This window comes from Chanos chanos, chromosome 8 (assembly GCF_902362185.1).
Source record: "Chanos chanos chromosome 8, fChaCha1.1, whole genome shotgun sequence".
NCBI lineage: Eukaryota > Metazoa > Chordata > Actinopteri > Gonorynchiformes > Chanidae > Chanos > Chanos chanos.
This window is the reverse complement of record NC_044502.1, coordinates 46,661,255-46,680,998: the sequence shown is the minus strand read 5'-3', so window position 1 is coordinate 46,680,998 and position 19,744 is coordinate 46,661,255. Positions and strand designations below refer to the sequence as shown.

Here is a 19,744-nt window from a genome sequence, read left to right as displayed (position 1 = left end):
TCTGATGCACATTCATTGCAAAAAAAAAACCCAGGCACTGTGGGCTCTGGAGTCTAAACAATTGCCCAAATTATTATATGTTTTTGTTTAAGACATTCACAGTGTCATTTGTTTTCATTTTGTAGCCTGTTTGTGGTATTACATGTTTAGTTTTTTGGTCGCTGTAACTGATGCTGTACTTTGATGTGCTGAAACATACCATTGTACCATCTGTGATTTGCTGTTATCACTAACAGTCCAGCATTTGATGCATCATTCAGATCCACCACAGAATTATATTTTAAACCCTCACTGTGAACCACTTAGTCAAACTCTGGAAATATGACATTTTCAACCTCTGACTCAATGAGGCATGCTCTGGGTTTGGTCTGATGTCTTTCAGTTACCACGAACTCCAACTGTCAGCTCACCCCAAGGTCAAGCTTTGTCTGACCAAGATGCTTGCCTTGGTTTCTCAGTAGGACATATATTTGGAAAGCATTGCGCTGTGGTATAGTCAGATTTGCAAAAGAATCTATAGATTGTAATATGCTGCGGTATGTAGTGAACAGGATAACCGGCTAAAGCCCTCAGATCTCTTTTCACCGTGTTATATAAAGCGCACGACTATCCCGTTTCATCTCTTGGCTAACGTTGGTCAAGCGTACCTTGGCTAAGCGTAATAGCAGAGCCCGTGTGACATCAGCTAATGCCGACTTCACGTCCGATGACGTTGAAACACTAGTTATTGGCTTTTGGTAATATATGTCGAGTATTTCGGATTTGGAGCTCTACACCAATGCAATGGAAACATGGAGGTACAAGAAAGATTTTTATTTGACAGCGGTGTTCGGTAAAGACGGAAGAGTGTTTACCAAAGTGTGACTGTGTGCTCTGTTTTGTTGACTTTGCCGCGGTATCATAAGGAACTGTGTTCTTTATTTGAGTTTGTGTATTGTCATTCATGTCACTTTACAAGCTTTTTCTTTTGATTATGTTCCTCTGAAGACAAGATGAACACTTGTTTGTATAAAACAAACTCGTCATAAAGCGTTTGGGTTTTTTTGTCTGTCTGTGAATAAGTTCTGGTAGCACCCCTTTCCCTTTATTTGCACCTCTACCCTTATATTAGCTTATTCCGCTAGCGACTGCGCGCTAGCCTAGCCCAGTGATTTTTGTGAATGGAGGTCTAACCCCAGGACCCTGCACCCCTCTGTACTCTCATTAAAAACACTTTGTCTGGACCGTGTCTGGTTTAGGCTACGTCTTTCTCACTAACTGCCTCTAAGCAATGATCCAAAATGCTTAGATGAATTCACCACTTATAATGTAAACATAACAGTTAACTGTAGACCATGCGAATTTGACAGTCTACTTTATTTTCAGTTTCAGTGTAAATTCTGCTGGTTAAGTAGTACTACTGACTCAAATCAAAACAACAGTTGCGAAACCTAGATTACGAATCGGTGCGCGATTAGCACGAACGATACTTTTGTAATGATCAGTTGATGTACGCATGTTTATGTCATCTGTAGGTGACCGGCCACTAGGGCTGTAACTGGGACATTTAAATGTTTTAGAAAAGCAGCTGAAACCAAACTGGTCTGTCGTTCGCATGTAAACGCTGCTGTATCTGCGCACGCCCGCATCCCGCTGCATCCTTTCCCTAACATAGACTGTGATGCATACACTTTGCACTCATGAGGCAGAGTCACGTAGCAACTACCTAAAGGGTGGCGCTACTGCAACCAAATCGTAAATACTGCGAAATACCTCAACCGTTCAACATTTATTAACGACAGAAACATCGCCCAAGTCTCCGGACTGAACTCGGGAACTTTGAAGTCAGCGAATTAGTTAGCTTTTCTGACCGTCAGCCTTGTCAAGGTAAGGCAATTTCATCGACTTTTCGTCATGTATGTGCACTGACGAATCCGAGTTTGTGCCGTTGACAATTTAAATGAAATACTGTGTGGTAATTGTCATAAAGTCTGTGATAATGCAACAGTGAAATTGCTGTCCCATTGCGACAATATATAAATCTGTAACCTTTTTTCTCGACGAGCATAAAACGCAATTTAATCTCGATATGCGATGATAGAAGTTGCTCTGTGAGACTTACTCCTACTTTGCACTCAGAAAAATGTCACCCGGACGTGCGGACGAGAAGAACGGAGCTGATCAGAGGTATGCTTTCCCGAAGGATAAACGCAGAAAGAATCAATTTGTTCATTCATTTGTGTATTTACTTGTATGAACTAGGTCTGCTCCACGTGATTGACTGTATGGGACAGATGTGTGGCCATGTCTCTGTTCGGGGACTGAAACATGTTTTTAGTGGAGAAATATGAGCTGTATGGAATGTTACAATTACAAAAAAAAAAAAAAAAAACTCTGATCCGAGATACCCATTGCTGTTCTTATACACCTTGTAATATGGCACTAGTAGGAACGGGGAGCGGTGTTTTCAGGAGGTCGTGTGAAGACCACGGCCTCAGGTTCACGGTCCTGATTCTTGGCACGTAGCAGTAGTGATTAACACCGAAAGATTGCAGCCCTTCCCAAGAACAATTCCTGTTTTAGTTGTGCAGAGACAGTCTGTCGACTGTTTCAGTTAGCTTTATGAAGATATGAACGTTATGATCTGCAGTTTCTGCTTACATCATGGATTATTCACTAGATTCCGAAGTCCATCGTACAGAGGAACCTAAATCCAGTGTCATTGCTTATGCCTTCCCCTCAGCTCCATATGTGTGAATAATCCACACCTACAGAGCCTGAAAGAGGATATTCTCTACCACTTTAACCTGGGCACCTCCAGTCATGACCTGCAGGCAATGTTTGGAGATGTTAAAGTAAGATCTCCCTCATATTTCTCTCTCAACGCTTTCACATGAGCCAAGAGATTTCTGGTTGTCTTTGAAATAGCTAGTGTGTGGTTGAATTGTTTTACACTTTTACAGATAGCAGTGGTCATGGTTATGCAAACCTCAGATCATTTGACTTATGAATAAACAGCAAACTGGATGATTCTAGTTTCATAGTGTATATTTTGATTTTTCTTTTCACAGTTTGTGTGTGTTGGTGGCAGTCCATGGAGAATGAAATCATTCATTGAATACATTGCTGGTGAGCTGGGCCTGGCGAACCCAAAGGCCGAGTACCCCAATATCTGTGCTGGGACTGACCGTTACGCCATGTATAAAGTTGGGCCGGTTCTCTCAGTCAGCGTGAGTCCAGGTTCTCTGTTCAGGTCGTATCAGATCATGTGTCTGCATCTCTGTTACTGCTTTTACAGTTGTATTATATGATCTATGAATTTTGCTGGACTCCAGACTGAGCTCTTAATGTAACTGCCACGGTAACATAGTAACTGAGAAACTTTTTTTTTTTTTTTACTGTTTTAGGACACTAGTGTGGAATGGAAGTATCATTGCAAATTGTGGTGCAGCTTAATTATTTACACTTATTCATTTTGTCGACACTTTTATCCAAAGCGACTTCCGCGACAGGTAGAATACAAACCAGGCATGTAGCCATTAAGGAGCTGTCTGTTGTGTATAAGACCTTCAGTGTGAAAACAGTCACGTGGATGATTCTGTGCCTGCACATGTGCAATATCTCTCTCTCTCTCCCTCCCTCTCTCCCTGTGTGTGTGTGTGTGTTTTTGATCTGTATGTGTGTGTGTGTGTGTGTGTGTTTTTGATCTGTGTGTGTGTGTGCGTGTTTTAGCACGGGATGGGCATCCCCTCCATATCGATAATGCTGCATGAGCTGATAAAGCTGCTGTACCACGCTCATTGCACGGATGTCACCGTCATCCGCATCGGGACCTCCGGTGGAATCGGCATGTCCCTGCACCCACACTTACACACACACACGCACACGCACACGCACACACACACGCACACACACACTTACACGCACACACACACGCACACACACACTTACACACACACACACACGCACCCACACTTACACACACACACACACACTCACACGCACACTCACACGCGCACACACACACACATACACACACTTACACACACACGCACACACACGCACACACACGCACACACACACGCACACACTTGCATCACACACACACACTTACACACACACTTGCATCACACACACACACACACCCACGATTACAACACACACACACACACACACACACACCCCCACGATTACAACACACACACACCCCCACGATTACAACACACACCCACGATTACATCACACACACACACACACACACCCCCACACTTACATCACACACACACACACACACCCACACTTACATCACACACACACACACACACACACCCCCACTGCTTTACTCTTCATTGAACCACCCTGCCCATGCGGGAAGCAGCCTGTGGTGTGAGTGGAGGGCATTGTCTGCCTCCTATAGGCTGCTCTACTGGGTTTGATCAGTATTGATTGTTAGGGGGCAGGTGTATATTGATTACAGTGCTAGCACACAGCTGCAGGGTGAACTGGGGTAGAAAATCTGTGTGGCCAGTGCGATGGGGTACACATCACACAAGAGAATTATAAGTGTCGTGTTGTTCCAGTGTAAAGTTTCCTAGATGTGCCATGAGTTCTTGCAAGAGGGCGCTGTTTTTCAATGCTTTCATAATACCATTCTCTCTGGTGACTATGAACTACACAAACACCGAAAAGCCTTTGTAATACTCCACACCCAACACTTACAGAATTAGTGTAACACCAGCAAAGTTGCTGTGTCCTGTCATATGTAGATCACTCTGTCTAAGCTTGTCTGCCAAATGGGAAAAATTTGAAATATGATTGGCTGTTCTCCTCAGGTCTGGACCCAGGCACCGTGGTGGTGACGAAGCAGTCGGTGGACGCCATGTTCCAGCCTCGGTTCGAGCAGGTCGTGCTGGGGAAGCCGGTGGTGCGGAGCACCGAGCTGGACGCCGACCTGGCAGAGGAGCTCGTCCAGTGCAGCAAAGAGCTGGCGGAATTCGACACCGTCATCGGCAGCACGATGTGCACGCTGGATTTCTACGAAGGTATCGGTCTCACACAAGTCAAGACAACCGCACCCGTGGGTTTGTGCTTGGACTGAATGACGGAGCTGAACCGTGGAAGAGCAGGCTGATGCTCCACACAAAACTAAGCACAGACCTGGATCTATGAAAATCAATAAATAGGTATTTAGTTTAGGGGACCAAATGTTCCCTCACGAGTCCTTTTTCAGGTTTTCCTGCTATAGAGGATTCCCATGGGCTTTATAATGTAGCACTTGAATGTGAAATGTGCATCGCATGAATGATGTACCAGTGTGCCCAGTCAGAGCCGTGTGATTGGCTGAAGATAGCCCACTGGCGGGCTGTGAGTTTAATGGATACATTGTGAGAAGTCAAACAGGTCAATGTGCTTCTTAAGACATGGCAAAATAACAGCTTTAAATCAAATAGAGGGCCCTGAATCTACAAAACATGAAATTGTTAATGTTTTAATGTCCATGAGAAGTTGGTCAAGAGATAAGAACATCTGCCACTGAGGTACTGAAGAGCCACACGGCTCACAGAGTCCTGTCACAAATCTCACATCACACGGATCACAGAGAGTCACAGAGTCCTGTCACGAATCTCACATCACACGGCTCACAGAGTCACAGAGTCCTGTCACGAATCTCACATCACACGGCTCACAGAGAGTTACAGAGTCCTGTCACTAATCTCACATTTACTGTGTACATAAAATATATATGTATATATATAACATGTTTGAAATAAACTAAACTAAACTAGACTAAGAGCTGCAAAAAGCCTGCGAAAACGTCCTCAACTTTCCTGTTCTTTTTTCCTTCTCCACCACGTACTAAAAATAACGTGGAAACGCATATTTGCTTTACGAATATTAGTTTACATAGATAATGAATGAAAGCTTTGATGTCTGAGTTGCTTCAGTCATATGAATTCTTTTAAGCTGGCTTTAATAATGTTCTCTATCATCTCTTAATCTCATTCACTGGACGTGGGCTCTTTTGTCCGTCTGAAAGTGATCTGCTGTAATATCGACATCGCGCTGATACTGAAGTCTCTTTTTCAAATGTGGTTCTGATTGGACAGGCCAGGCCCGTCTGGACGGAGCGTTCTGCTCATACACTGAGGAGGACAAGCAGAACTATCTGGCCGAGGCCTACGCCGCAGGGGTGCGAAACATTGAGATGGAGTCGTCCGTGTTCGCCGCCATGTGCAAACTCAGCAACTTACGAGGTGAAAATGTCTTTTTCTGATGACACACTGACCATCTCACAGCAGTCTGGTATAGATTCACTGAGGGCCTCTCTGTGAAGGAGCCTGGCATGTGTTGTCACATAGAGATTAATCAAGAAGAAAAAATATATATATATATATATATTTTTTTTCCCCTCACCAGAAATAAAATTGATGTAGTTATAGGAGGTATATTTCAGGTATTAAGTGTGTACGCTTAATTCCATGAACAAACTTAGAGCGAATCTTAGAGCAGTTTCCTAGAAAACTACACCCTGCTACAGTCATACTGTCAGTGGAATAAATGAGAGAGTTGACTGATTGTTTTTTTTTAATTGTGTGGTATTGTAGTTGAGTTTTTTTATTAGTTTAGTTAATTAGTGTATTGTTAGTGTTGCATGACTTTATCGGTGTAAATGAAGCTCATATATCCATATTAAATACATAATACCCAGCTCTGATAACACAGCATGCTAGCCGAGTGTTGTTTTTTCAGAGTAAAATTTCCACAGAGTTCATTTCAGAGTTATTTTAAATCCATTTGCACCTGCATATAACTCAGAATAGATTTACTCTGGTGAGTGTGGATTATATAAACAAAAAACGGATCTACATGACCCAGATGTCACTTTCCTCTATTTATTTCACATGTATATATTTCCTTTTTATATATATCTCTTTATATTACCTTTATATTTACCTTTTATTGTTTTTATTATTATCTACTTACTACATTGTGCAAGCTGAGCTGGCCCCGAGCCCAAGAATTTCGTTACTGATAATGATGTCCACATTGTTATGTAGTAAATGACAATAAAGCTTGAAACTTGATAGTGTTGATTTAACAGTATCTGAGTATTCCGTGTGGAAGCTGTGTATCTGCACGGCGCAAAAGCAGACGCTAACACGGATGTGTGTCCCCTGCTGTCCCAAGCGGCCGTGGTGTGTGTGACTCTGCTGGACCGCCAGAAAGGAGACCAGCTGACCAGCTCGCACGACGTTCTCCAGAACTACCAGCTACGGCCACAGATCCTTGTGGGCACCTACATCAAAAAGAAGCTCAACGTGGCCAAGAAAAGCTCGTGCTGAGGAAGGTGTTTCAGTTTGGATAGGAAGAGCACCACCGTCCAGCAGATCAGCTCCCTGAGAGATGAATAATGCAGATAGCTTTTCATACAGATCAAGATTCAAGGTTATTTTAATTGCTTAAATGCTTCATATATATCACACATGCTGAGCACTGACTTCAGCTGTCACACAGTAACACTCCCAGGACCTGACTGAAAACATGTCAGGCATGTTTATGCACTGAATATCAGGTCTGGTTACAGAACGTTCTGTCAAATAGTCATTGTATATACAGGGTTTGACTTCAGATCTGGGCAAACACACCTGCTCCGGTTTGTCAGGCGTCCTGAGGATACCTGAATACAGCAGAATCCAGGTGTTTTCAAATTAGGGCTGGAACCAAATCTCATAGGATTGTGGTTACCTGGTGGGAAGTCTCACCTGCTCGTACTGTAATGAATCAAGTTGTTTGTTGTTTTGTTTTACAAGAGGATATTTATTTCATTAGTTGTTGGTCATGTATTAATGACATTACCATTGCTGCTGATGAGAGGATGACTGAATGGAGAAAAGGGACCATCCCGCTGCAAAGATTTGATTGTTTCAGTCTGTGTCTTGACAGTGGGCCAAAGATTAGCATTGTTCACATGTAACCCATTAACCACTGTATTTTGGATTTGTATTCAGGAATATGTGTGTGTTTTTAATGTATTTCTCCAAACTAATGTGTTGATACGGACCATAAGGATGAAGTCACAAATGTCTTACGAAATTCATTGAAGAACCCTGTAGTTTGAAAGCCATATTTGACATGAGAATTCATAAAAGTGTTTTAACAAGCGGTGCTATTACGTCGATAAACGCCGCATCCCTGGGAAATAAATAACTGCCATTTTTCACAATCATGTGTTTGGCCTGAGTCTGTTCCACCACTTGTGTGCACAGCTTCAAATATGGGTGCGCTGAAAACTTACAGTATTGTCATTGGTCTGACAGCCAAATGCTCTACAGTGTCTAGTTTCCTCTGAGGTGAATTGGATTAAGCCAGCAGAGGAAAAGCTGTGTCATGTCTTATCCCAAAGACCTATATCACCGCAATACAGGCTTTGATCACTGTGGCAGTCTGGTCACTGCCCGTTATTCTCACAGTATGAATCGTCACAGTACGCCAAGAAAATAAATAACGGTTAAATTCAAGACAGCGCTTCATTCTGTGTGGTAGTTTATGACTATTATGGAGCACATCGTTTACAGTTTTCAGCAGATATTTAAATCCAGGCCTCATGTGAGAGTGTTTCTGCTTCAATATATACACGGGATGCGATGCGCGTCAGTGCACGAGTCAGCCCAAATAGGTGCACGGGCCAATCGGTTGCCGCGCGTGGACGCTCATAATTCTTAACCGCTCCCTTTCTGCGCGCACAGACCGTATTGTGCTCTGCTGACTCAGTGCCTTAAAGCATCCTTTCTTATTGTGCCGACAGGACCTGCAAACGTTTCGGGCTCTTTTTGAAGGGTAAAAGACAACCACAGCAATGGCCAAAACTGCAGTTGGTAAGAATGGATTTTGTGTATTTGGATGTCTTGAATTTATAGCTGCAAATTCGCATAAAGAGGATATGCTTTCAGGATTTCAGATGACGACTTAATATGGCAAGTCAGTTGTAACTGCGATCCGTCTACACTCGTATAAATGCATTATTTCTTCTGGGCGTGCATTCTTTTTCAAATACAAAACTATTATGGAAATATTTCATCTCTTGATGAAAATATTATGGCATCAATTTAATGGTAGGATGAATTACAGTAGTCGTAACTGATCAGTAAACGAAGACCAGTTTTACAGATTATATTCGTCTTTCTTCATTTTGTTGAGATTTTAGATATATTTCTCGATAGAAAATGCACATGACAACATTTTTTACGATGCCGCACCTGCCGCTGTGGCGCGACTTCATCTTCCACAGCATAATGCAGAGAGAGACCCCACCCAACGAACCGGCATCTTAGCATCTCTGGCAAACCCGATCGAAAATCACAGATTGGGGCCAGACCATCATGATTGTAGACAGATTTTTCTGTTTTATTTCGCCACTTGTTCAGTTGAAATAATCGCACATGGTTTTATTCGGTGAATAAACAGAAATGATGTCGGCGGTCCGTTTATTGTTGTGGTCTCCCAGGTTTGGTGGATCCCAGTCTGAATGATTTACGCATCCGATTATTTTAAACAGCTTTTTCCATCTTACTTTGAACCAAAATACTAAAAAAAAAATTTTTGTATTGTCTTTAACTGATCCTATATGTACATTTATATGTTTTTTATACAGACACTGACTTGGCTATAACGACATATGGGCCTTTTTTTGATTAATATTTATGATCGTTCACATAAACAGAAATGTGAAGATCAAATAGTGTAGACATACGGCCCCTCCCCTCTTTTTTAATGAAATAATAATGAGAAATGAGGTAAAATAAAACTAATAATAGTCAAAGATTTTATTTAATATTTGAACAGTTTTTTTCACAGATGTTTGAGTCGTATCTGCGTAGACACTGAATAGTCTGTCAACATTCAGACGGTGATCGTCTCTGGTTAGTTTAGGACACAATCAGAGCCGACTGAAGGTGATGGGAACAAAATAGTAACGATTTTATCCCTTTGTTCAGAAATAAAAAGGATTTTTCATTTCTCTCCAGCCTTCTGGAGGCCTGTCGGATCTTACAGTGCAGTGCATTTCCTGTTACATTCACTATAGACAGAGCCTATGAGGGTATTAGCTGAGTTTGGACTCAGTGACCCTACATCACGTAGAGAAGATGTAATTCTGTGGCCTCGTACAGTTCACTGTTACCTTTATACCAAACACACTATGTGCTTACTTATTGGACACTCTGTCATGACACAGTCTTCCTGGGTGTCCTGACCAGTTCTGCCCCACCCGGGGCTGCTCTGGTCCAGGCCTGGTGTATTTGTGAAGACCACCGTGGGTGAAACAGGCCGGGCTGTCAGAGCAGACAGAGTCCGGGAGGCTGGCCAGCCCTGCGGCTATAGAGCAATCCACATGGTGACCTTTTTGCAGTGCTACGCTAATCAGTATTGACAATTCAGAGCCACTGGTTGACACGGAAGCGCAGGGTGGGGGGTAGCTTAGCCTTTGTTACCTCGGTGTGGTGAGGGTTTGCCTGTGTCACGTTGGGTTTGAGATCATTATTGTTGAAATTGCGCAAAGGGAAGGCAGTTAGCGGGGGAGGGTCTGGGACGCCCAAACGCATGGCAGAGCACTGCTAAATGGACAGGATCATTAGCCGCTCGTGCATTTTTCATGAGACGATGTGAAGTCCATTTGTGAGAATGTCCATTCTGAGCCAGCGGTTGCCATAGCTCTGTGTCTCCCAGACTCTCATCTCTCAGTCAGTAGCCGCAAGACCACACCGCCTGTAAACGGCTGTAAAACAATTTTTATGGTAATGAAAAGATTGTTGGGCCTTTCAGCCTGCATTTCCTGCTTTAAAACAGATGGTTCACTGATGGACTTTAAAAAATTTAATGTTTCCCCTGTCATCAGCCGTTATTCAGGAAGACATTTCTCATAGGGCTCAGGTAATGGGGGGGGATTGCAAAGCTATTGCGATAGGTCATTGTTACAGCGCTGTGTCAGCCAGTTCATTCCAGATGATGAGAAATAGTGGAAAGCTGTGATTTAATATTGTGTGTCATGTACTCTCTGATACTCACTCAGCATTTTAGTCCTTCAATTAGTTAATGCTGAGTGGATGGGACCGTCATACATTGGTTAAGATCCAGGTTTTTACTGTCAGCCACTTTTCGGTAACTGTCAGCAAGAGAGACTAAAATTGGTAATGTTTGAGCCAATCAGAAGTCTGGATTTAGGCCTGACTTAGTACAGATGATGTCATCCAATTAGCCAATGAAAACTCAGACCTGAGTCTTAGCCTCACGTGACAACAGTTTCCCCTCAGGTGGCTGAAAGTAACAAATAAATTCAAAGACAAACTAAGATACAGTGACTTAGAGACCACACACTCCAGTCTGCATTTAAACTGGAATATTTTGACTTGAAATGACTCCAGTCTAGAGGAACCATAACTAACATGAGGATGTTCTGTTGTTTAGCATACAAGGAGAAGATGAAGGAGCTGTCTGTCTTCTCACTCATTTGCTCCTGTCTCTATCCGGAAACACGCAAAAACCTTGTCTGTGAATTTGAAGGTGAGAATTACTTCACAAATCTCTGTGTTTTTTCTTTTAATTCATAAATGTAATGCATAAAATCCTATATCCACAAGGCTCATAAGATGCAAAGTCTCTTTTATTGGATATGAATAATAAGACACTACATATGAAAAACACTGTTGACATTAATATGTTATTCAATGATACGTTATATTTAGATATTAAATTTGATTTCCACACTGAATAATACATGTATTACCTTGATTATCCTCTGCACCTTTACTGATGTGCGATGTGGCTATCGACAGCTGACCTTGTGCTTTATCTCTGACATATCCATACCTTACAGATATGGAGGTAAAGCCCATTAACAAACGGGCCTCTGGCCAGGCCTTTGAGGTCATCCTCAAACCTCCCTCGCCCACGTCCGATGCCTCCCACACCATCACCTCTCCGCCCAAGAAGAGGGATGTTTCTCTGGAGGACATCCAGAAGAAACTGGAGGCAGCTGAGGATCGAAGGAGAGTGAGTTGAGTTTTTCTGAGTCCAAGCTTGGACTGAACGATGGCGTTTTCCCAGTGTTAGCGTTAGCTTAGCAGGCTCTCTATGACTGAATGCATAAATGGGGCAAGATGCATACCTCAGGTGTTTCATGTCTTGCGTAAACTCAGAGATTTTGGCATTTGGAGCCAAGGTTGAATGTGCCTCCCTTTGTGACAGTCTGTAATGAGGACATTGGCTGGCTAAAATTAGCTTACTGCCTTAGGCTAGCACAGCGTTTTGTTTTGTTTTTTTTCCATCACTGAATTTTAGCATGTTCAGTGGTCATTTATCAACATTAGGCCTTTCCATTAGGAGTAAGAACACACGGCACAAATGAATCTTTCAATCTCAGCAATCAGTTTGCTCATTGTGCTAACCATGCTAATGTAGAGGGCTATTTTACACTAGCTAACGCCTTTTCCCCTGCAGTCTCAGGAAGCCCAGGTGCTGAAGGCTTTGGCTGAGAAGCGAGAGCATGAGAGGGATGTGCTTCTCAAAGCCATGGAGGAAAACAGCAACTTTAGCAGAATGGCTGAGGAGAAGCTCTGCCTGAAGATGGAGCAGATCAAGGAGAACCGCGAGGCACAACTCGCAGCCCTGATGGAGCGCCTCCACGAGAGGGTAAATTTAATATTGGTACTAATGAGGTGTCTCAATGTCAAAATGTACACTGCACAAGTCTGAAGGGTTTGATCCTATTTGACTGTTACCCACAGGAGCCTACAAGTTCTTTAATGTTAAGACTGTATGGTTTGTTAGCGATTTTAACAGTTCTATCAAATTTGTCACTTTAACATCTTTTAATTTTTGATGATCTTAATACATATAGCCCGTGGGGGATGAGGGTGAGTCCAGTTGACCTAACGAAGTGACGTTTCCCATGTTCCCAAAGCTGACTGGTTGATTTTGTTTTTCCCCTCAGGAGAGACATGCCGCGGTGGTGCGCAGGAACAAGGAGCTGAGGGAAGAGCTAACAGCGTGAAGCTACCGCCCGTCCACCCCCCTCACGCCAACACCCTGACCCCACCCTGCAGGCCTGGGGACCGGAGGGGCGCGCTGTCCTGCCCCCCATCCCACCCACCTCCCCCCCACACACACATACACATACACATATACACACACACACACACATGCATACACATACACACACATATACACTTTCTTCATCAATATTATCCAGCCAGACAGTTACTAGTATCACACTCCCCTACAGTTTGAATGAATTTGCTTGATTTCATATTGTAAACACGCAAGTATTATTTTGTAAATACATAATTTTTATATCTATCTATCTATCTATCTATCTATCTATCTATCTATCTATCTATCTATCTGTCTATCTATCTATCTATCTATCTATCTATCTATCTATCTATCTATCTATCTATCTATCTGTCTTTCTATCTGTCTGTCAATCAGATTGAATGACATCAAAAACATGTCAGTTGTACCCATGAAAAAGTGTTTTAATTTGTTTGCCAGTTGATTGTTTTTGTTGACGGATTGGCTCAGAAGCTTTGGCAGTGTATGTGAAGAGAAGGCTTTGGTGTTGTGAGTAAGCGCTGTGCTTACGCCTGCAGTGTTTTAATGACAATGATCTGAGTTTCTGTGTGTCTTTGTGAAGAATGCAAAAAAACGGGCAGCTGGAATCAAATCCTTGACCCTCACACACACACACACACACACACACACACACACGCACACACACGCACACACATGCACACACACACGCGCACGCACATGCAAATGCACACACACATACAATAAACAGTTTGTTTATTCTCATATGTAATGAAAACATTGATAAAAGCTCTGTCTGACAAACTGCTTCAAACGTTCACATTCTTAGTAATAGTTTAAGTGAGATAAGTGTTTTGTGTGTGTGTTCTGGGTGAAAAAGAACCGTTTAGACAAGGCATTACCGTAGCTGCGCTCTCACTCCTCTGACTGACTGTGTTTTGGTCATTTCTCTTTTTATGCTGCACACTTTTTGACATAACCTGTTCCTAAACGTACAGATATCAAATCATGTCAAAAATCCGCATTCTCCTCGTGAGACCGGTTTTGAACACTTACCTGTCTTTGCTTTTTCCGTACTGATGGTGTGACGTGAAACTGGTGGTCCTCCCCTAACACTGAGCGTCATTGCACTGAGAGAATCTGCATTGAAAGCTAAACATTATTCATCACAACAACGCACTCACTACATGGAGAGGCAAATCCTCCTGAATGTTCTGTCATCTTTTGGCCAGTTAACATTTGTAACATCCTTAAAGTGGAATGTATTAGAGTTCTCCTTGTTTCAACCACTCTAGAGCCAACGTTTGACATACCTTAGGCTGTATGGGCGTTGTAGTGTGTATTTGTGTGTATGAATGTGTGTGTGTGTGTATGAATGTGTGTGTGTGTGTGTGTGTTTAGTGAGGGTGTTAAACCACGTGTCTTTCCTCTCCACTGAAGTGACATTGGAGCCCAGATACACATCAGATGACTGTGGACACATGTCCTCTCCTCTCTCTCTCTCTCTCTCTCTCTCTCTCTCTCTTTAAATATGCCTGCTCTCGCATCTTCTCGCTGCCTACTGGTGTTTTTTCTTCCTCCTCCATCTCTCTGTGTGCAAACTTTGGTGAATAAAGATTTTGGGGTTCTGTGAATATTGTGTTTATTTCTTGATGTCCTTTTTGGTGAATGAACTGAAAACAAAAGAACTATTGGGTGGGGGGTTGGGGGGGGTTGCGGGGGGGGGGGGGGTAGGGGGGGTGAGAGCTATATTAGCATTGAAGCATCGTGTTTCGGGTTTGAAAGCACAACCTCCTGGCCATCGGATCATTTCCGTTACCGCTGAGCCTGTATACTACAGTGAGAAAGCTATTCTTGTCTTGTGAGTGCAAAGAATGCATATTTAATATAATTTCATAATTGTGCAGTTAGTACAAGAGACGGTATGTGAAACATCCATCATGTTCAGTTATAACTAAACGAAGTGTTTGATCCGTCAGTTCACTGATGCCTACTCGTGCTGTTAAAACTACTAAACTGTCAGCCACTAAAGTATCAGGTGCTGTAGTCCTTAAGACTTCTGCCTGACAATGCTCCACCTTCTCTGTGTCACTTTACCTAAATAAGGAGAAGGCAGCACGAGCATGTTTTGCTGCTTGCATTTCCCCAAAGATACCAGCAGGTGGCACTAAGTTTACGTTATATTGGTGCTTGCTGAACCTCCTCACCAAAGCAACATTAAGTCAGAAGTGTACCCTCAGGGACCACAGTGTAGAGACTGAATTAAAAGACTGAAAACAATTTTGTGAGGAGAGAAAATCTGGTCCTCTTGGCAATGTTCTCAACATTTGGTGCAAGTTATAATTTATCTCTCTACTCCTCTCTCTCTCTCTCTCTCTCTCTCTCTCTCTCTCTCTCTTCCTTTCTTCCTGTGACACACACTCACACGCACAGCATTGGGCCTTGTTCCCACAGTGACTCTGGTGTGAATTCATGGGGTCAAACGGCCATTGTTGAGGATTTCCTGAACCACTTCCTGTGGAGTTTGTAATGGGGTCCTGAGCCTTCTGGAGTTCAGTCTCTGTGTCTTACACTGACATGTCTCTTACATCATAAAACATACTCACATCTCTCCAACATTCAAACACACTCACATCTCTCCAACATTCAAACACACTCACATCTCTCCAACATTCAAACACACTCACATCTCTCCAACATTCAAACATACTCACATCTCTCCAACATTCAAACACACTCACATCTCTCCAACATTCAAACATACTCACATCTCTCCAACATTCAAACATACTCACATCTCTCCAACATTCAAACACACTCACATCTCTCCAACATTCAAACATACTCACATCTCTCCAACATTCAAACATACTCACATCTCTCCAACATTCAAACACACTCACATCTCTCCAACATTCAAACATACTTACATCTCTCCAACATTCAAACATACTTACATCTCTCCAACATTCAAACATACTTACATTTCTCCAACATTAAAACATACTTATACCTCTCCAACATTCAAACATACTCACATCTCTCCAAGATTAAAACATACTTATATCTCTCCAACATTCAGACATACTTACATTTCTCCAACATTCAAACATACTTATACCTCTCCAATATTAAAACATACTTACATTTCTCCAAGATTAAGACATACTTACATTTCTCCAACATTCAAACATACTCACATCTCTCCAACATTCAAACATACTCACATCTCTCCAACATTCAAACATACTTACATTTCTCCAACATTCAAACATACTTACACCTCTCCAATATTAAAACATACTTACAGCTCTCCAATATTAAAAGAAAATCCTCTCATCATCTACCCGTCAGACATTCATCTCATAAAGTGTTCAGAACTGCTTTAGAAATCTATGGTGAATTTTATAAACTGAAGACCAAAAATGACCAAAGTTCATTAATGTGGTCATTTTCACTTCCTCTCTGTTCTTCTCTTGTTCTCTCCGGGAAGAGGTCTGGATTGGCCACTATAATACATCCTCAAATTATATCAGGATCTACATACCTTGAAATATCGTTCCAGCGTCACTGGGTGATTGTTAATGGATACATATTTGTAAATATGCCATGGAAGAGCGTAAGTGCTTCATTAAAAACAACACAAACCAGCTTTAACTGACAAAAAAGGTCAGCCATGTTTATTCGCCACTCTTTTATTTACAATAAAAAATGACACAGCTGTCAAGTCTCAAACAAGTACTTTCAACCATTACAAAAAAAACCCCAAAACAAACACTTTCTTCACAACACCACATAATGCATAGACTGGAAGGGTATTGGGTGACGTGGGACTTTTATAAAGTCTGTTTAACAATCACATTGTGTTGCATTGAGGTCACATGTTTCACAGTGTCCATTAGAGTAACCAAGGAAAAAAACCAAACGCTTCTCTTTCCATAAACCAGTGTGACCTAGAAATTTTCACACAAAAAACAGCTCTTTTCTCACAGACTCATCCATCATGACACAAACTGGACGATAAACAAACATATTTGACTTAAAATTACCCAGAAAAAAGTCAGCACATGTTAAAAAAAACACAAAAACAAAATCATACGTCAATATATTTCACATATAAAACTGGCCCATTGTCATCTCCTCTTCAGCGTCTCCTCCAGTCACGGGACTGAGAGACGTCGAATCGTGCGTTTGGCCACGAGCAGCACAGCTGTCGCCTTCAGTCTGTCCGAGAGGAGGTCAGAAAGCTCCTATCTCGGTGCCCCAGGGTCGGTAGGGTTTCCTGCCCACTGGGGGGGTGGAGGCTGGTGGGAGGGTGGCGGGGGAGAGGAGAGGAAACGCGCTGAGAGAGAGAGGGACAGCAGTGAACGAGGAGAGGAGAGAAGGAGAGAGTTTGGATGAGGGGATGGGTAGGCTGTGGGCTAGACTGTGTGGGGTTAATATGAGCTGGGGTTTGGAGTCTGTCAGGGTCATGCCCGTCAGCCTGAGGGCCGCAGTCTCTGCCGACGATGATGTCATGGACAATGATGAAGATGATGATGATGAAGATGGCGACGATGCTGCCGCCGCTGCAGCTGCTGATGATGAAGATGAAGATGGACTGCTGGTACTGCTGGAGATCTGGCCTTGCTGCTGTTGGAGGAGGGGGTGGTGCACGAGGTGAGATGGGGGTGTCCCAAATGTAGACCCCCAAACTAAGTGCCCCAGTCCAGACTGTGCCTCCCTGTGTGAGGCGTAGTTACTCAAGTGGGAGACCAGACGTAGCCTGAGGGCGTCCGCCGTGTCCCGACCTTCCATAATGCTGAGGTAGCGCGCGGTCTCCGCGAGGCATTCCCTGAATCCCAGAATACGGTAGTCCATCGCTAGAGCATGGGCGTCAAAGAAGCCTTGAGAGAAAAAAGATACGATTCATCAAATGGCGCATTGAAAACCACCAAACGAGAAAAACAGGACAAACGAATTGAAGTTCATTCTCTCGATAAAGTTAAGTACAGTTAAGAACCACTTGGGTGTTCCAGAACTCAGCCAGGACTAAAAATAAAATGGAGCGTGAAAACGTGCAGATTGCCCTTAGCTTTGCCTGGCGCTCTGTCTGCTCTCTTGGTACGGAGTGAACTCTTACCTTTGCCTCCTGCCGCGTGGAGCATCTTCAAGTGATCGACCGTCATCTGTAAAATTTCTGCCTTCTCAAGCTTTGAAGAGCCCTGGAAACATAAAATTCTTTAGTTGATCTGGTCTTGGAATTAAAAACTCGGAATAATTTCGTTTAATTCTCTTATTTGTATTGAGAGAAAAAGACGGAGCGCGTAGGGAGCTGTACCTGTTTCTCCAGTGCGCTGGGCACCAGTCGTCGTAGTTCGGACAAACTGTTATTGATTCGGTCCCGTCGTCGTTTCTCGATAATCTGTAAGAACAAAACAAACAAATTAAATCGTTGAAAAGTTAGTCCCGATAAGACTAAATCGCACAACTTCTGCATTACGCACTCCTCTGCGGCGTTTTCTGGCCTGAACTTGGGTGGTTGTGGACGGCGACGAGGAACCATTTGGAGAACAAAGATTTCTGAAAGATAAAATATATATCAGACACCAGAATCTCAAAGTGTGATGCAGATTTAAAATTTAAATTTTAAAAATGCAAATGTCAAATTCCTTGAGATGGAAGTTCAAAAGACTGAGATATTTTGACACGCTGGAACAATTCTACCTAAAATCTCATTCATTTTTGGATGTTATTTTTGATCATTACTGTAATTTACCCATTTTCATCAGTGCTTTCCTTCTCCAGCTCGAGGTTTTCGTCCACTTCACTGTCTGATGAACTGTAATCATGATTCCGTTTCATTTTGTCAGCAAACTGCGGTTCTTACAAATAGTTCTCCACTTCGCACGCTGAGACACAGCCCTCCGTCCGTGTTGGTTTTTTCTGTTGTCGCCTCTTTAAAACGCCGGGCGACTTTCCCACGGTACTATTTTCATCTCTCGCTGGATGAACAGGGCGGGGAGTGGGCTGGCTCTGTGTATGTGTTGGACCTATGATAAGCATGATTAGCTTTGAGTGACAGTGTTTATTCTAATTTCACCTGGGAGGGGTTGATAAACTAGTCTTACCCAAATCTATTCATTCAAGCAAACAAACCTGTTTTTGGTATTACTGTATATCACAGAGAAAAAAACGCGCACGTATTTCAGTGGAAACACCAAACAGATTTTGAACAAGGTTGATTGTAGTGAATTTACCCATGAGAACTGAAGGCGGTAATGGCAGTGTGAGGACAGATCGGTTAGTCATTACAACACAGACTGAGAAAACAATCTTTTTTTGCAGACTGCCAACGCAAACAAGCAGTCTGGGTGAGAGGAGAATAGTGGGTTTTCAAGCCGAAGACCTGACGTTTCATGTACCTTAACCCCAGTCAACTGAATTCAGACTCATTGCGAAACTTCATAAACAGAAATAGATAAGAAAGGAAAGGACCTGCATAAGGAAGAATATGTTTCATGTTCTATGTGTTTGTAAATGGAAGATATTATTACAGTGGTTAAGAGCAGAAAGTCTCTGTCGTTTTCTGAATTGTTTCTTCACCTGCTCCTCATGTTCTGCGTGTTCTAAAATAGTTTTGGGATTTGCTAACTTACCTCAAGTAAAGCGAAATGGACCTACACAGGAAGAACGTTTT

At 42.7% G+C, this 19,744-nt stretch overlaps 3 protein-coding genes across 3 annotated transcripts; 2 read left to right on the top strand and 1 right to left on the bottom strand.

The window, feature by feature from the left end:
* Window positions 1-1,775: 1,775 nt before the first annotated feature.
* Window positions 1,776-8,172, top strand: upp1 (uridine phosphorylase 1). The gene is made up of 8 exons (XM_030782012.1): window positions 1,776-1,866; window positions 2,119-2,166; window positions 2,723-2,834; window positions 3,051-3,209; window positions 3,712-3,826; window positions 4,812-5,021; window positions 6,087-6,233; window positions 7,168-8,172. Exons 2-8 carry the CDS (start codon window positions 2,123-2,125, stop codon window positions 7,320-7,322), a joined length of 942 nt encoding a protein of 313 aa, XP_030637872.1. The 5' UTR covers window positions 1,776-1,866; window positions 2,119-2,122; the 3' UTR covers window positions 7,323-8,172.
* Window positions 8,173-8,836: 664 nt separating this feature from the next.
* On the top strand, window positions 8,837-13,027 carry stmn2a (stathmin 2a). Its single transcript, XM_030782071.1, has 5 exons — window positions 8,837-8,855; window positions 11,443-11,538; window positions 11,852-12,027; window positions 12,475-12,666; window positions 12,968-13,027. Exons 1-5 carry the CDS (start codon window positions 8,837-8,839, stop codon window positions 13,025-13,027), a joined length of 543 nt encoding a protein of 180 aa, XP_030637931.1.
* Window positions 13,028-16,779: 3,752 nt separating this feature from the next.
* Window positions 16,780-18,985, bottom strand: LOC115818895 (hairy/enhancer-of-split related with YRPW motif protein 1-like). Its single transcript, XM_030782396.1, has 5 exons — window positions 18,824-18,985; window positions 18,552-18,627; window positions 18,386-18,469; window positions 18,188-18,269; window positions 16,780-17,951 (listed from the first exon to the last, which is right to left on the bottom strand). Exons 1-5 carry the CDS (start codon window positions 18,907-18,909, stop codon window positions 17,305-17,307), a joined length of 975 nt encoding a protein of 324 aa, XP_030638256.1. The 5' UTR covers window positions 18,910-18,985; the 3' UTR covers window positions 16,780-17,304.
* Between the last annotated feature and the right edge of the window lie 759 nt (window positions 18,986-19,744).

Excerpts from the sequence above, each read along its gene's own strand:
- LOC115818895 (XM_030782396.1), bottom strand. The coding sequence starts at position 18,909 with ATGAAACGGAATCATGATTACAGTTCATCAGACAGTGAAGTGGACGAA. Across the intron at positions 18,270-18,385 it reads CCAGCGCACTGGAGAAACAG|GGCTCTTCAAAGCTTGAGAA; the intron begins GTACAGCTCCCT and ends TTATGTTTCCAG. Across the intron at positions 17,952-18,187 it reads CCACGCGGCAGGAGGCAAAG|GCTTCTTTGACGCCCATGCT; the intron begins GTAAGAGTTCAC and ends TTTTCTCTCAAG.
- upp1 (XM_030782012.1), top strand. The coding sequence starts at position 2,123 with ATGTCACCCGGACGTGCGGACGAGAAGAACGGAGCTGATCAGAG. Across the intron at positions 2,835-3,050 it reads CAATGTTTGGAGATGTTAAA|TTTGTGTGTGTTGGTGGCAG; the intron begins GTAAGATCTCCC and ends TTCTTTTCACAG. Across the intron at positions 3,827-4,811 it reads CGGGACCTCCGGTGGAATCG|GTCTGGACCCAGGCACCGTG; the intron begins GCATGTCCCTGC and ends TGTTCTCCTCAG.
- stmn2a (XM_030782071.1), top strand. Across the intron at positions 11,539-11,851 it reads CCTTGTCTGTGAATTTGAAG|ATATGGAGGTAAAGCCCATT; the intron begins GTGAGAATTACT and ends CATACCTTACAG. Across the intron at positions 12,667-12,967 it reads TGGAGCGCCTCCACGAGAGG|GAGAGACATGCCGCGGTGGT; the intron begins GTAAATTTAATA and ends TTTTCCCCTCAG.